Source organism: Dermacentor andersoni, chromosome 11, assembly GCF_023375885.2.
Source record: "Dermacentor andersoni chromosome 11, qqDerAnde1_hic_scaffold, whole genome shotgun sequence".
Classification (NCBI taxonomy): domain Eukaryota; kingdom Metazoa; phylum Arthropoda; class Arachnida; order Ixodida; family Ixodidae; genus Dermacentor; species Dermacentor andersoni.
Window position 1 is genome coordinate 79601764 of NC_092824.1, and position 14702 is coordinate 79616465.

A 14702-nucleotide genomic window follows, 5' to 3' on the forward strand; every position below is an offset into this window, starting at 1 on the left:
TGCCCCAGTAGCCACCCTTCAATGGACCTCCTTGACGGCAACTTGGCTATGTGCCACTATAAGCTTGTGCCTCTGTAGTCACTGGGTTTCTGCCACTGCTAAGGGCCCCAGGGTCCACTTGGTATGTGCAACTGTTCAATGACACTCTGAGGTCAGTCTGGGTGACTGCATATAACAAAAACAAACATAATGCGCTGCATCCCGCGTCAATTATCAATACTTCGAAAAAGCCTTAGCCATTCGCTGCAGAACAACTACAGGACTCGTCAGAACCATTCTCTACCAAGCCATCAGTGCATTACATAGATATTAACTGGAACTACGTCTTTTATTTCTGTTTATTTATTTTCTGTTGCAGAATATGCGCTGGGTACGGAAACGTCTAATCACTTCCGTGATGCTGATGTCGAGGCCGAAATCCTACTGCGGATATGACTGACCAGCTTCTTGACACGCTCGGAAGAGCCGGACAACTTCTGCAGGTACGGCGTGATCTTCCGGATCTTTGCGGACACGTCGTTGTAGCTGACCCGCAGAAGGCGATGTAGCGCCGTCAAAGCGCGGTAAGCCAGTTCCTCGCTGAGCTCGCCCTGCAAAAACTGCGTGATGGCCGCGGACAGCTCCTCGGCAGCGTCGTCGAACAGCTCCCTCGTGGTGAGATCGAAGACGAGCGCGGCGGCGAACTCCTGCGCGATCAGCCGGTCGCTAAGAAGCCCGTGGACCACGGCGCGGACAGTGGCTTTAGCGTTGCTGCATATCCGGCCCCTGTTATCTCGCCACTCGGTTATGTACAGCAGCCACTCGCAGCTGGCGACGTGGCTGCACAGGTTGCAGAGCAACTTGAGCACTTCGTCCTGCTCCTGGGGAGAAAGCTTCGCGATTCGGTTGACGTAGTTCATGATGACGTGCGTCCTGCGGTCCTGGTGCAGGAGGAGGATGACGTCCTTGATCAGCGCCGCCGCCTGCAGCACTCGCAGTAGCGACAGCCGCGCCGCACACTTCACGTCGTGCGACGTCAGCAGCTTTTCGAACAGGTCGAGCAGCTCTGGGCCGAGCGCCCAAGCTCCGTGGCCCTTGACGAGGTACTCGCGGAGGTGGCCCAGCTGCGAGCGCTCGCTTTCGGTGATGGCGGTTCTTTTGAGGTGTCCTTCGAGCTCCTTCAAAGCGGCGATACCGTCGACCCGAGGGTAGAAGATCGGTTGGTCGCCACCGCTCTCATCATCGCGCTCTTCCTCGCTCCCCGTACCTGGACTCGTTTCTCCAGACGCCCTACCGTGAGCAGAGCCAGGCTTCTGACGGCTTGGGGAGGACGAACTCTTCGGCCTTTGGTGTGCTCCGCCAGGAGGATCCTGTCCCGGCGCCTTGTCGACGGCAATCGCGAGGCGCTCGAAGAAAGGCACCAGCGTGCTGCCCATCGGCGTGCGCAGGAACTCGTCGGGTAGTTCCAGGATCTCTCGCGGGATGGACTTGCCGGTCAGGAACAGGGCGACGTCTTGCGAAAAGTTGTTGCAGTTGTGGCGGAACAGGTTGTACGTGCTGCCCTTGTAGCTGGACTCGCCTAGTTCGCGGATGTACTCCAAGAACACGCCGTGAGGCAGCTCCGTGCGACCGAGGCTTATGACCTTGTCCGGTTCCTGGAGGATGGTCTTTCCCGCCGGGCAGCTATCGATGCCCGTCGAGCCGAAGAAGTATTCCGTGCCGCGGACGACGATGCTCGTGTGCCACACGCCGGGCAACTGCTTTCCCAGGAGAGCGGGAGAAAGTTTCTTGGCCAGTCCCTTGGACAGGTCGTACACGTAGAGATGAACTTCGAATCCGGTCATTTCGCTCAGGCTCACAGAGAGCCGAAGAAATCTGGTGGCTACTTCGGTGCTGCGATGCAGTAAACGCTGCACTAGACGCCTAGACGAGCTGTCTTGAGCACGGTAAAGCCTTCTGCTTCCGATAACTCACAGAAGACGAGACGCTCGACGCCGAGCAAAAAAGTGCATGGGCCTTCTTCTTTCTTTGTTCGGTGCCACGCGGCGCTCCCTGCTTCTTCTTTCTCTGTCGACGCTGGTAAGAAACAGTCACGCGCTTGCATATCGTTTTGGCCATATGTATGCTGTCATGGAGGGAGAAAGAAAAACACATAAACAAAGACAACAGTCCTGTTCGACATTGCAGTATTACAATCCAATTTCCAGCGAAACTGTTTCTTTCGATCGGTTTCAGTAAGAATTTCAGTTGCTTGTAATTAAATAACTTACCTCAAAGCGTTGCTCCTATATGAATGGCTCGCTTGAAACCTTAAATGCCCGCGTGTAAAGATTTTGAGCAATTAAGAAATTTTTACGAAGGCAGTAGTTCATTCACGCACATTTTACTTCGCAAGAACATTGGCTATAATGTCCCTCAGCCCCTCTTCCACTTGAGAAGTTCTTGATTTATAAGGTAAAACACGCTTATATTGCTCGGGTTCGCTGGCGTACGTAATTCGCGGCTGAGGCCGTGATTAGTACACGCACTTCGAACTCTGCCTACGTATTAGCCGCAACGTTCCGCGAACTCTAAGCAAATCTCGACAAGGCCCATAGTTTAGTTCACCCATAACATCAGGCGAAAAGTACAATGAACCTGGCATAAGGCATTAGAAAAAAATAAGGGAAACGATGGTACAATAATTACTTTGAACGCTTTTCCTTACGCATGGAACGTTAAAAGTTTTGCCGTTGCACGTGTCGCAGGTGTCGACGCCGCGGGCGTCGCTTAGCGAATAATCATTCTGAACCGCAACCGCGCAAGCCCTCCACGTGGCGCGTACCTTGTCTTACATTCTTTACAAAGTTATTTCTCGGAATTTTGAGAATCACAGCTCATAAACAAATGTCATGAAGCAAAACTCCGACAGCGCATGCCTTTTATGTTTTTGTGATATGGCCACGTCTCGATCACGTCCCGACGCGGCCGGCGTTAGTGGCGTGCGTCTCAGCTACATGACGTGGCTGGCGTTAGCGGCATGCCGATCAACATTATCAACAACAATACACATCAATGTTGATGCTCTCAACATACATTGATATGCCTTCAGGTAGCATGTGTGAGTTTATTGACTAGTTGCCTTCACCCAAAAAGATCGCGTACTCGTGACGCCTGCGGCAGAAAGGATGTTCCACATCCGCCGCCAAGGTTTGTGAGCGGTGGCGCTGGCTAACACTCCCATGTTTAGTTCTAGTAGTAAAACATAAACACCCAAGAAAGTCGATGAGAGAACGGCGCCGCGGTAGCTCAGTTGGTAGAGCACCGCACGCGTAATGCGAAGACATGGGATCGTTCCCCACCTGCGGCAAGTAGTTTTTTCATCCACTTTCATTTCATTAATTAAGCATTTATTTAATTCATTAGGTAAGTACAAGTAATTTCCCCTATGTTTTCATTGGTGTCATTGTTTGATGGCTTCTTAATGATGCTCTTTGTCCTGTGCTACACAGCTTCGCTGGCCATCCACCTTAATAGAGCGCAATTGCTCATGATTTTAAAGCGAAGCTTTCTTTGCCTCTTTCTTCGACTTTCCCACTACGGCGGCTGCTGCTGTCCACGCCAGCACGTGGTCGAGACGTGGCCATATATGATTTGATAAAACCCAATCCCACAAGCATTTGCCACAAGTGTCCGTTCGGAAACCCCACGACGCATGATGAGATTTAATATCGCCGACAAGTATGGTGTTATTCCGACTGCAAGCAATAAAAGGTATCGAGATAACGGGTATCTTGCACTCCAGCGGGGAAGTACGTGTCAATTCTTGCAGCGGAAAGTATGGAACGACAGTACCACTGGATTACCGTTAAACTTCCTATGGTGGATAAATTCCGGCAGCAGAGACCACTTGGTCTGAAACGCTCTTCTTCAACAAGTCCTTCTTAGTATGAATATCTCACGTACTTTTCTGCCCTGGAGTTATTGGGAGAACTAGACATTTACTCTTTCGGTGACCTTGTTCGTTTAAGAGATCGGGGTTCCGTTTCTACGTCTTGATTTTCCATCCCATCTGTGTTGGAGAGATAGATGTCGTCAGCTTTCTCAGAAGTTGATGGTTTTGTTAAATCATTGTTAGTCAATGGCTGCGCTGTCAACACTTCACTAAGTTGATTCCGTGGTAGACTAGGCACTTGATCTTCAATGTTGGCTTTATTATTAAGTTGAAACCACTGCGCTATTTGTGAAAACATCACCTGAACAAGGGAGTGGGTGAGATTTGTCGCAACGTGCCCCATTACTTTCTCCAACGCCTTTTCTGCGGAAGCTGCCCCAGCCTGAGAGATTGAGTTTTACACACACAGAGGGTGACGGGCCGTTATACCAGCATACCCTTGAGTCCTGCTCTAAACTTCTTCAAAGGCCTCGCGACGAGAGCATCGACGTCTATCAATGATTTCAAGGATTTGCACTTCTTTTGACCTTGCAGGACAGTTAGGCTCATCTGCAGGGTGAGTACCGCTGCAAAGGCAGCAGCACTCATTACGGGAAGAACAGCCATTTGAACTATGGCCTCCTCCACAAATTCGGCACCGTGTGTTGGACCTGCAACCTTTCATGAAGCGCCCAAACCACCAGCATTTTAGACACTGAAGGACGCGGGGTGACAGCGGCTCAACACGGTATGTCAGTGGCCATGCCTCGATTCACGATGGGCGGTTCATTCCATCAAATGCAGCAATGACTGTTTCTGTGGGCATGCGCTTATTATCAACGACATGCACGGCTGCAACGATGCACAGAAATCACGCCTGCCGCTGAAAACGTTTCCAAAACATCTGCGGGACATAGACTTATGCCGACGCCGCGGACTAGGCCTTTGGTACATGCAAGGTGATGAGCAATGAAACTGCTCACCGGGTGTATCGCAAAAAACATAGCACTTCAGTAAATCCTGTACACAAGCCTGGTCTGCCGAAGAGCAAAGAATGCCCCCTCGGACAAAATGTCGAACATCAGTGATTTGTCGAAAATTGGCCGAGGCCATCCGGAGCTCGGTTTGAATCGCTTTGTTATTCTTTATGCGAAACATTCCGTTTTCACTTGCTACTAAAGCCACAGGTACACTGCTGGTCCCGCGGCGTAAGAAAAGCTCCCACAGGAAAATGGGGGGAGCAATAGAAGCCGACCAGCAGTAAGTTTTCTGGCCTAGCGTTGAGCAAAACATTGTAGATAAGTAGGAAATTACTTTAACAAGTTAACAGATAATAAAACAAAAGGTGAAAATCAATTAGGCAAAATACAAAAAAACTAAAGAAAACCGCCAGCTACTTGACCAGAACCGGCGTTGAACCAAGTCGGCCCCACTCAAAGAAGAAGAAGCAGAAGAAGAAGATGATGAAACTCTGTCATGGCTCACACCGGACAGGTCAAGAATCGGGCGGGAGGTCGCTAAAGGAAATTCTTGATTGAAAACGATAAACACAGTAAAAAGAAATGAAAGGAATAAAACAAAAAGAGGAGATGTTGCAATAACTAGACTAGTATGGGAGCGTGCAGTCGGACTAACTGAAAGGTGAATGATAAAAGAGGCTACAATCACGGAGAAATCGATGTTAGTAAATAATTTAGAGAAAGAAATTTAGGTGAAATGAATGCAGATTTGATATCCAGAATAAAGGTACAATATGTAGATAACAATACAATAATGTCGAACGGAAAGAACACCGAATTTGTTGGTTCGGTGGCACGTTCCACTGTCTCCTTGCGTTTTGGTTTTGCTGTGTTCCCCGCAATGAACACACACACACACACACACACACACACACACACACACACACACACACACACACACACACACACACACACACACACACACACACACACACACACACACACACACACACACACACACACACACACACGCACACGCACACGCACACACGCACACGCACACACACACACGCACACACACACACACACACTTCACGATCGCGCCACTATGGGCTTCGGCGCTTGGGCGCGCCAGAAGTAGAGACCCAAGCATAGCGTCTGTCCGTCGTATATATATACATATCGCTCGCTGCATTACTTCATTTCATCCGACGCCTTCGCCCTATCACTTTCGCAGTTATACGCGAGTCGCCGCCAGCTGATAAGTGCAGATGAGCCGTGACGTAAAGCGGCTGCATTAATGCGAAATACCGCTAAGCCATACTTGTCACGCAGCGGTGGTCCACTCGCCCGACGATACAGTGAGGCGTCCGACGGAGCGAACGATCATTGCAGCCTGTAAAATGGGAGGCACATGAGCACTACGCGAGTCTCGAGGCCAGGCTTGCCGAAGCGCCGACGAGGTAGTTGGCGCGATGATGCGATTCTGTCCGAAGCTATTAAAATGAATGCTCGTTTGTATTCATGTCGTAAGCTTCAGTAAACCCCTTGCTATAATGCCCTCGCGTTATGCCGGAGTCGTTTTCAATGAAAGAATAAGTGGAAATTCGACACGTGCTCCTGGAGATTTCTCGCTTTGACATACGGCAGTTAGTTAGCAACACGAGCTGCTAAATGTGCCGAATTCTACGTAGTTGATACGCAGGGGGTTAAAGCACGCCTACGCGTTCTTTCCTCAATGTGACAACCGGCCTCAAGTTTCCAAGATGACGCTTCTTCATCTTGTGGAATCAAGGCCCATCCAATGAGTGGTTTATGTCCCCCTGGCCCTCATACCTCTGCTGAGCCCTTTCTGAGCTAAAATCTCGCAACCGGCATTTACTCGGCGGCAAGTCTCTCAATCAAATTCCCATCGCAGTGGCCGCTGGGAATCACCATTGAAGCGCAGGGTCTAGCTGTGCTCGAAATGTGGCTCTGTCATGCGTCGGTGGCACGAAAGTTAAGAAAAACGTAGGCAGTAAATTAGATGTAAAAGATAAAAAATAAATAAAAAGACATTTGTGGAGGTTTACAGGGAAGGAAATTAGGAAATCAATAAAGATAAATTGTAAAACGCGAAGTCTTTGGTGTCACTCACTGTGTCAAAGCTAGTCGCGTGAGAAGAACGGAGATTATCGCATTTCTGCGACAGGGTTGGGGTGTCTGAGGCATAATATTGTTTTATTTATGCTGACAGGACTCAGCACGTTCTAATGTAATGCCAAGATACTCAGCAAGTTTGTACCTCGAGGAACGTTAATAAGAACGTTGATGAGAACGTTAAGTGGACAGCGGTGAAGATCAGCCCGAGGACGATGCGAATATTGATGTGGAAAAAAGTCGGTAAGAGCGGGGAGCAGGATTATTACAGGCATAGGGTGGCTTTGTTAAAGCAGTGACGGCCAGTATGCTAGATATCCAAAGTTATAGTAACGCACAATTACCTCAAGCAGGTTAGGTTCGAAGTGGAAGCCATTAGAGATCGTCACCATCTCCGACACAGTTTCGAGTGGTGTTGAATAAGAGCTTTTCGTCAAAGTTCGTTGGTCATTAGAGAGGGGAAAGTAAATTTGACGGTTCATTTATTCTGTCCGCGATTGCTTTTCCGAAACACATGCACGAATGCGCAGCCGCCTTGTAGAACATTTTCCGCCATTTTGAGGAAATTGAAATTTGATAGGATCGTGAACGCTCTCTCACGATGATTCAGCGGCCTTCCACCATCTTTGCAGTATTTATCTAAGAGAGAAAACCTATTAAACAACGTAAAAAAATAATTAAGGAAAAAGGAAAACAGAACAATACGCACAGGCCAGCACGGAAGCAGATTAAAGGTTATATAACGCAATGAGAGACAAAACGGGTAAATATCGGCCTATGTTCAGAGAAGGGTAGACGGCGCTGCGAATTACAGCAACAAAGGCGGGTAATGATATTCTTCTGTAGATTAAGAGGAAAAGCAGAATAGGAAATGAAATTCTACAATGACTGCATACCTCTACGTGCTACCGATGATCCTTATGACGGCTTAAAGTTCGCAGCCTCAAGCTACCGTCTAGTACCCGTGGCAGAACATTTCATGGCCGCCGAGAGCACACAACTCGACACGTATGTAATCTCGAAGGCCATGCTGTTTGTTCCACTTGGCTGCATTGCCCTCCGCCAGATGGCGAAGCTGGTCCATCCCTCGTAATCCCCCGCGTGGAGGAAGTAAAATTCTCTCCCGATTCTTTCCTGCCTCCATGGCTTCGTGCTTTTCGCGCGTTCCTATCGATCAGGCAGAACAAGCTCTCGACACCTCGATAGATTTCGCAACGGTGGCGCCTCTCTTCGGAATGTCGTCAAGGATAACCTTTATTATTTTTTACCCTGGTCGACAGGTGGCGCGAGCTCTCAGTTGACAGTTCAGTCCCCTTCGAGTTTAAAGGAATGTGGAAGTATTTAAAGATTATGATCATCATGATCATGAGACTATATCGCTTTTCTTTTTAATTTATTGTACCACATAGCTACAGGCTATATGCACTGCAACATTATCAGACTAAAGTATGACTTCTAAAAGCGGGTATTTCAGATTTATGCCGTCAGTTCCATTGAAAACGAGGATTTTACCTTCAGTTTTTTTTTTTTTTTACGTTTAACCTTTTCTCTTTACCCACTTTTATGCTGGCCTTCGTCAGTCATAGCTTCTCAAGTATCGCGTCGCAGTTTCATTTGCAAAACAGCAGCAAATATTCACAAAGGGAAAAAAAAGTAACAATAAATTCCTGACGTCTGTCGATTGAGGAGGAACTTTCTTCGACAACGTTTTCGACAACGGTGCATGTAAACACATCACGTCGTATGTTCGAACATACGTGTGTAGTCCCTGTAGTCGCCCGTCAACCATGCTTCAGTGCATTGATTCAAGTATGGGCCCATTCACTAATTCTTGATACATTGGCGATATAGCGGGCGCATGCTCGAGTGTGAGATGAAGTGGATCTGTGTAGATAAAGCACGAGAAACTTATTGTGCCAGGAAGCGGCACTGGAAAAGCTGGAAAAGCTGGAAAACACTGGAAAAGCTGGCGCTGCCGTCGGCGTGACGTGGTATGAGGGATCACGTGGACACAGCAGCCGCGTCGGCTGCCTCGGAAAAGCCGAAGCAGGCTGAAAACGAAAGTTTAAAAACACACCTGCGCTGTGGTTTAGACTAAATGAGGAGGTTTTCCTGCTGCGAGTGTCTACTTGACAACACTTGAAAACACTATCATAGTTTCGTTTGAAGGCGTCCAACGTGGTAGGCTACAGCTCGGTGCCGCAGTGCCGGACGTACGCAACGGAGCCCGGTGTCAGCCTTCTCACCTACCCACAGGACAAGAAGCTGCGTGAAGCTTGGCACGCGAAACTTATAACCGGCAAACAGCCATCGGCTACAACTTGGGTGTGCAGCCAGCCCTTCCGCTAGGATAATTTCTGCTACGGCGTAGGGGCTGCGATGTTCGGCGAGTAGCAAAAAGTGCGCACTGAGACCCTCGACCGCGCGCGCTGCCCGGCTAATGTCATTAAGCTCTGGCCTATGTATGACCTTGTTGATGCTAGAAGCCGGCAAGTTCGCTGGAACGGAAAGGGAATGGTAAGAAGCACATTAAAAACAAGGCATGACATATCCTCATGTTTGTGCTAGCACGAAACAATCAATGTACTTGATTAAGAAAGAAAGAAACGGGAAATTGCTTGCTGAGAAGGCCGATAAACATACAGTGCGATGAAGCTTGGGAAATAATGATATGTAAACGTCCAAGAATTTAGAAGAAAAAAAAAACATTGAATCGTCCCGACGGCATATCAAAAGTCACCGTAGTCGTCGAAGTTTCTAGTTATAGCGAAATTATTTTTGAGGAGCTCTGGCAGCTTTGCTTGTGTACAATCTTTGCTTTTGTAGAGTCAAATGCTCATATGCTGCGGCGTAAACATCATGGCACGGTGCGAAGACGCGCTCGCACCGAAAGCGAAACATTGTACGCGTATATGCATGCAGACGCGCAGTCGGTCGCCGCGAAGCCGTGCGATCGCTGCATTGCGGCATTCTGTTACACTCCATTTGGTTATACAGACAGCCCACTACAAGAACGGATTGCACACAGTTTGCTCTCGGCGACTGCCTACCTTTTAAGTAAGAAACCGATTCGGGGGACTCCATCGCGGCGACCACACGGATTGGGCGTTCACTGTACGTATTCAGTAAAGAGAGAGCGTGTGTAAACCATTCTGTGTTTTCTGTTTGGCTGAGATTATTATTATGACAGTGAAAGCTTCGGTCGTTTCGAGAGTACTTACAGAAATGTCCAGGAGGGCTCTAACGTGCTGTTCTTATCGAGCGCCGACAGCCAAACATATATGATGAGCGCGCCGCGTGATCCCTCATACTACGCAAGCGAGGCGCTTCCGACAGATGGTGGCTCCGCAAGTTCTCGCCGCCAATGCTCATTCCTGCCGACATTCTGGAGTTGAAGTCCTTACTCTGAAGGTTAGTGATACAACCCCGGCGGAAGAGTGAAATCTTGTTTTTAAATCTTTGAGGAAAGCCGTCAATTGAGAAAGGTCGACAAAAGAGGCATTCTGCTTGCGCAGCAGAGGTCCGTGGACCTGCTCATTTATTTCGTTCCTTAACGCCAATCACTATTTTCACAGCCAACTACAGCAGGCGTCTTCCCTCTGGCGTCTCACATTTTGCAGCAGGAGTGGAGCACAGTGCGTTAGCGAACGCCCAGTTGCGTTTCCGAGAGCTAATCGCGCAGTAACAGTGCAGATCTAAGCGCTAATGGTTTCGTATTCGTGCGCTTTCGCCGAGGCAACGTGTGGCGCGCCGCCGAAAGCGCCATCTTGTGCATCTAGAGCAATACATTCAGCGCAAAGGGTCTAAACGGTGAAAGCTAGATCGTCTGTGAAACATTGTGAGAATTTGTGCCTACATCTGTCCCAGTGATCACCCAGCACTCACCGGTGACGGAAAAAGTTCCGGCTGCAATGCGATTCGAATATCGCGTTTGAATCGCTGAGCACTGCAATACAATGTGCGCTTAGGTCTCTTTATTTACATATGTATGACATGCTCATGGTTTCGATTCGTTTCTTCTTGTTGCGCAGCTATCTGAATATTTCGAGGGGGCGTCATCCATAACTGAGAAAAATGGTGTTGTGTCGTCTCCTTTGCATACGCCTGGTGACCTCAATTGCCTCTTTATTATTGGTCAGTACTGCAGAGTATTTCTTTTTCATAGAATGTATACAAACTGCAGAGGAAAAGCTGGCCAAAAAAGTGGAAACCGCAGAGGTGCTGTCATGTTGCTACGACTAATTTCTGCAACGCTAAAATTGTCAAAATATTAGGCAAGAACAAGCATTTATAGGCGCACGTACTTTGGGAACAGGTGTAAAGTGAAAAGATCGAATGGTTATTTATAATTTCTTTTTTTTTGTAAAATGAACGGTGTGTGAAAGGATGCGTTTGCAGGAGCGTAAGCTATATAGTGTCACCATACTGATGGAGGCCCAGGAATCGCGTTGATTGCGCCTCTCGCCAGAATCGCACCTAGTCGTCTGCGCCTGCGCGTCTGCACAGACTAGCAAGATGGCGGCGCCCTTGCTGTGGCTGATTTCAATGCATGGACGCTATGGGGAGCTTTTCCTCTAGAGTTGTTTATGTTAGCCGTTCTTTTTTCTTGTTATTTGCGAAACACAGCTGCTTTTCCTGCCGCCGAATGACCCCGCGCTGATGATATCCGCTTGCTTGCTACTATATTTGCATGCGTCATAAATAACGGGCGTGAACGAATACGCGTAGCGCCCACCCTTCAATGAAGCGAGACAGTCGACCCAGGACTGATTAAATATTCATGAAAGCTAAGGGCCTGAGAAGAATGCAATATATGTGGTCCAAAATGGGCACTATAGTATAAGCCGATGGAAATCCATATATCTTGTTGCGCGATTTTCAGTTGTGGGAATGCGGCATTTTCACGTTAATCTGCACATGCGCATGCGATAGAGGTTAGGTGAAAGATACCTTAGGAATTCTCTGCAGAAACAGCGGAAAATTATCTGGCTAAAAAAACTTGTACGCAAGTAAATATCCAGCATCTGGCGCTACTTTCATCGAGATGCCCATCCGAGGACTACGATGACTAAAATTTCGCCAACCTGACAGTGAAGGCCTAGACGCCGCTGGCATTGGTCCCTTCTCATGAAGTGAACCACTACATATCAAGCACAACGTTTCTGATATATGGGGTCCATGTCGATTTGTTTGTCGACCCAAGTCGATCTACTCCTAACGTTAGTGACTCAAATGAGTGCTTCATGTATCAGACCAGCATAAAACAAGCAACATTGCTAGTGGAACACTTGTGCCGTGGCATATCGTGCACAACGTTAGAACTTCTTTATTACAGAATATGTGCTATGTACGGAAGCGTTCCATCACTTCTGCGGGGCTGATGTTGAACCTGGAATCTCACTGCGGGACTGTCGCACCAGCTTCTTCCCAAGCTCCGAAGAACCGGACAGCTTCTGTAGTGGTACGGCACGAGGTTCAGAGGCTCTGAGGACAAGTCATTGTAGATGACCCGCAGAAGGCGGTGTAAAGCCACCAACGAAAGGCAAATATGTTTCTTCGTCGACATCCGACTGCAGGAACTGCTCAGTTTTCGTACTATTCCGTATATACTATTGCGTATGGCACCTGGTTCCACATATTCGACTGCTAATCGAGCTGCTATCTCGTGCATGTTGGCGTCCGCTTCGAAATTCGCCTCGGAGATTTGACGGCCGTTGAGCTCAAGTCGAAGCTACGGGGATTTCGGTGATAGCACATATCAAATACAATCTGGGCCAAATCGACACGGGAAAACACCGGCTCTACTATATAAAAACGTGATATCAAAACAGACGACAAAGGCTGTTGCGTACAACTAGTACATCGAACAGAAATTCCACGACAGCACGACGAAAAACAAAGCGACGGTGCCGAAGCAGACACTCCGGCACGTGATAAGACTTTGCATGTAATTCAGGCACAGGCGGCAGGTGACTAATTGCCTTCCCATCAAGGTGCTACTCTCCAGATTATTATTAATTTACAAGAAGCGCTGTACACGTCACGATTTAAAAATTGCGGCCCGTTGTGGACAGTGTTTCTAGCTTGTCCAAACCGATTCCGTTGGCGAGAAAGGTACAGCAGTTAAAAGGCACGATGGCGCCTAAACAAGTGTTTGTACAAGTGTTGACAGAAAATCTACAAAGACATTACAACTCAATTTCGGAGTTCAAGTGTTGAAGCAATGTTACAAGAATGCCCAATGGAAAGTGTTAGCAAATTGTTAAAAGAAAGTTTAGGGATCTATGAACCCGTAACAAATTAAATAATCTTACTAACAAGGTCTAACTGAAAATGTTCCCAGATAGTTGTTAGAACGTTGACGGAAAGTAAACAAACACGTTTCAAGTGACAGCTGGCTGTCAATTATCGATGGGATTTATTAGTGAGTTGTCGGGAAGCATAAAGAATAGAAACATTTCAATGAGCTAGTTGGTGGGTTCAAGTAAACTACGGTCAACAACAAAAAAGAATGCTACTGAATTCTGCTAGAAATTGTTATAAGGGATCATCACCAGCTCTTGCATCAGCAGTCATCTCTCCTAGCGCTCTAACTTTTCGAATTTTGTCCGCTTAGAGAATCCTGTCCTAGCGCCATATCGACAGCAATCGCGAGGCGCTCGAAGAGAGGCACCAGCGTACGGCCCAGTGGCGTGCTCAAGAAATCGTCGGGGAGTTCCACGATCTCTCGCGGGATGGAATTGCCGGTCAGGAAGACGGCGACGTGTTGCGAGAAGTTGTTGCAGTTGTGGCGGAAAAGGTCGTACGTGCTGGCCTTGTAGCTGTACTCTCCCAGTTGCCACATGTAATCCAAGAAGACGTCGTGCGGAAGCTCCGTGCGACCGAGGCTCACGACCTTGTCCGGTTCCTGGAGAGCGGTCTGTCCCGCCGGACAGCTGTCGATGCCCGTCGAGCCGAAGAAGTACTCCATGCCGCGGACGACGATGCTCGTGTGCCACACGCCGGGCAGCTCCTTCCCGAGGAGCGCGGGAGAGAGTTCCTTGGCGAGCCCCTTGGACAGGTCGTACACGTACAGCTGTACTTCGAATCCAGTCTCGCCGTAAGCACTCGATTCGTTTGCCATGACGCCGACGTTCCTGGTGAGCGGAAGAAATGAGGCGGCTGCTTCGGCGTCGCGGTGCAACAAACACTGCCCTAGACGACTAGTAAGGCTGTCTTCAGCGCGGCAAAAGCTCGGGCTTCCGGTGAAGAGGACAGTTGCGCCTAGATGCCTATATATCAAGGCGGACCATCCATTGCCTCGTCTTTGTTCCTTTGGCGTCACACATCACTGTCTGCTTTTGCTTACGATGACGACCCTTGGAAGAATGTGACGCGCTTGTGGGTGGTTCTGCTGCGAAAATATCGCAGTTTTGCCCATCACGCCACCTAGTGCCCCGGCGTTGGGGCTCGCCTGCAGTCTAGACCTGAGCAGTGCGCGCGTGCTTTCTGCGTTCCTTGCTGGCATGACTTAATTTTTCATCCGATGTTTTTCATCCGAGCCGTCGCTATAGCTGATTAGTACGGCTGACCCATGACGTAACGCGACTGCTACTGCGAGACACCGCTCAGTCATACCTGCCAGGCATTGGTGGCCCTCGCATAACTCGCGAGACGACACTGGGGAGCATCGCACAGAGTGAACATTCGCTGCGGCGTGTAATATTGGTCGC

At 48.6% G+C, this 14702-nt stretch overlaps 2 protein-coding genes across 2 annotated transcripts; both read right to left on the reverse strand.

Annotated features, from left to right (window-relative positions):
- Nucleotides 1–333: 333 nt before the first annotated feature.
- On the reverse strand, nucleotides 334–1990 carry LOC126518293 (uncharacterized). Its single transcript, XM_050168137.3, has one exon. The coding sequence runs from the start codon at nucleotides 1821–1823 to the stop codon at nucleotides 387–389; it is 1437 nt and encodes a 478-aa protein (XP_050024094.3). The 5' UTR covers nucleotides 1824–1990; the 3' UTR covers nucleotides 334–386.
- An 11381-nt stretch (nucleotides 1991–13371) lies between these two features.
- Nucleotides 13372–14432, reverse strand: LOC129381442 (desumoylating isopeptidase 1-like). The gene has a single exon (XM_055064304.2). It carries the CDS (start codon nucleotides 14111–14113, stop codon nucleotides 13580–13582), a length of 534 nt encoding a protein of 177 aa, XP_054920279.2. The 5' UTR covers nucleotides 14114–14432; the 3' UTR covers nucleotides 13372–13579.
- Nucleotides 14433–14702: the final 270 nt, after the last annotated feature.

Excerpts from the sequence above, each read along its gene's own strand:
- LOC129381442 (XM_055064304.2), bottom strand. The coding sequence starts at position 14,113 with ATGGCAAACGAATCGAGTGCTTACGGCGAGACTGGATTCGAAGTACAG.
- LOC126518293 (XM_050168137.3), bottom strand. The coding sequence starts at position 1,823 with ATGACCGGATTCGAAGTTCATCTCTACGTGTACGACCTGTCCAAGGGA.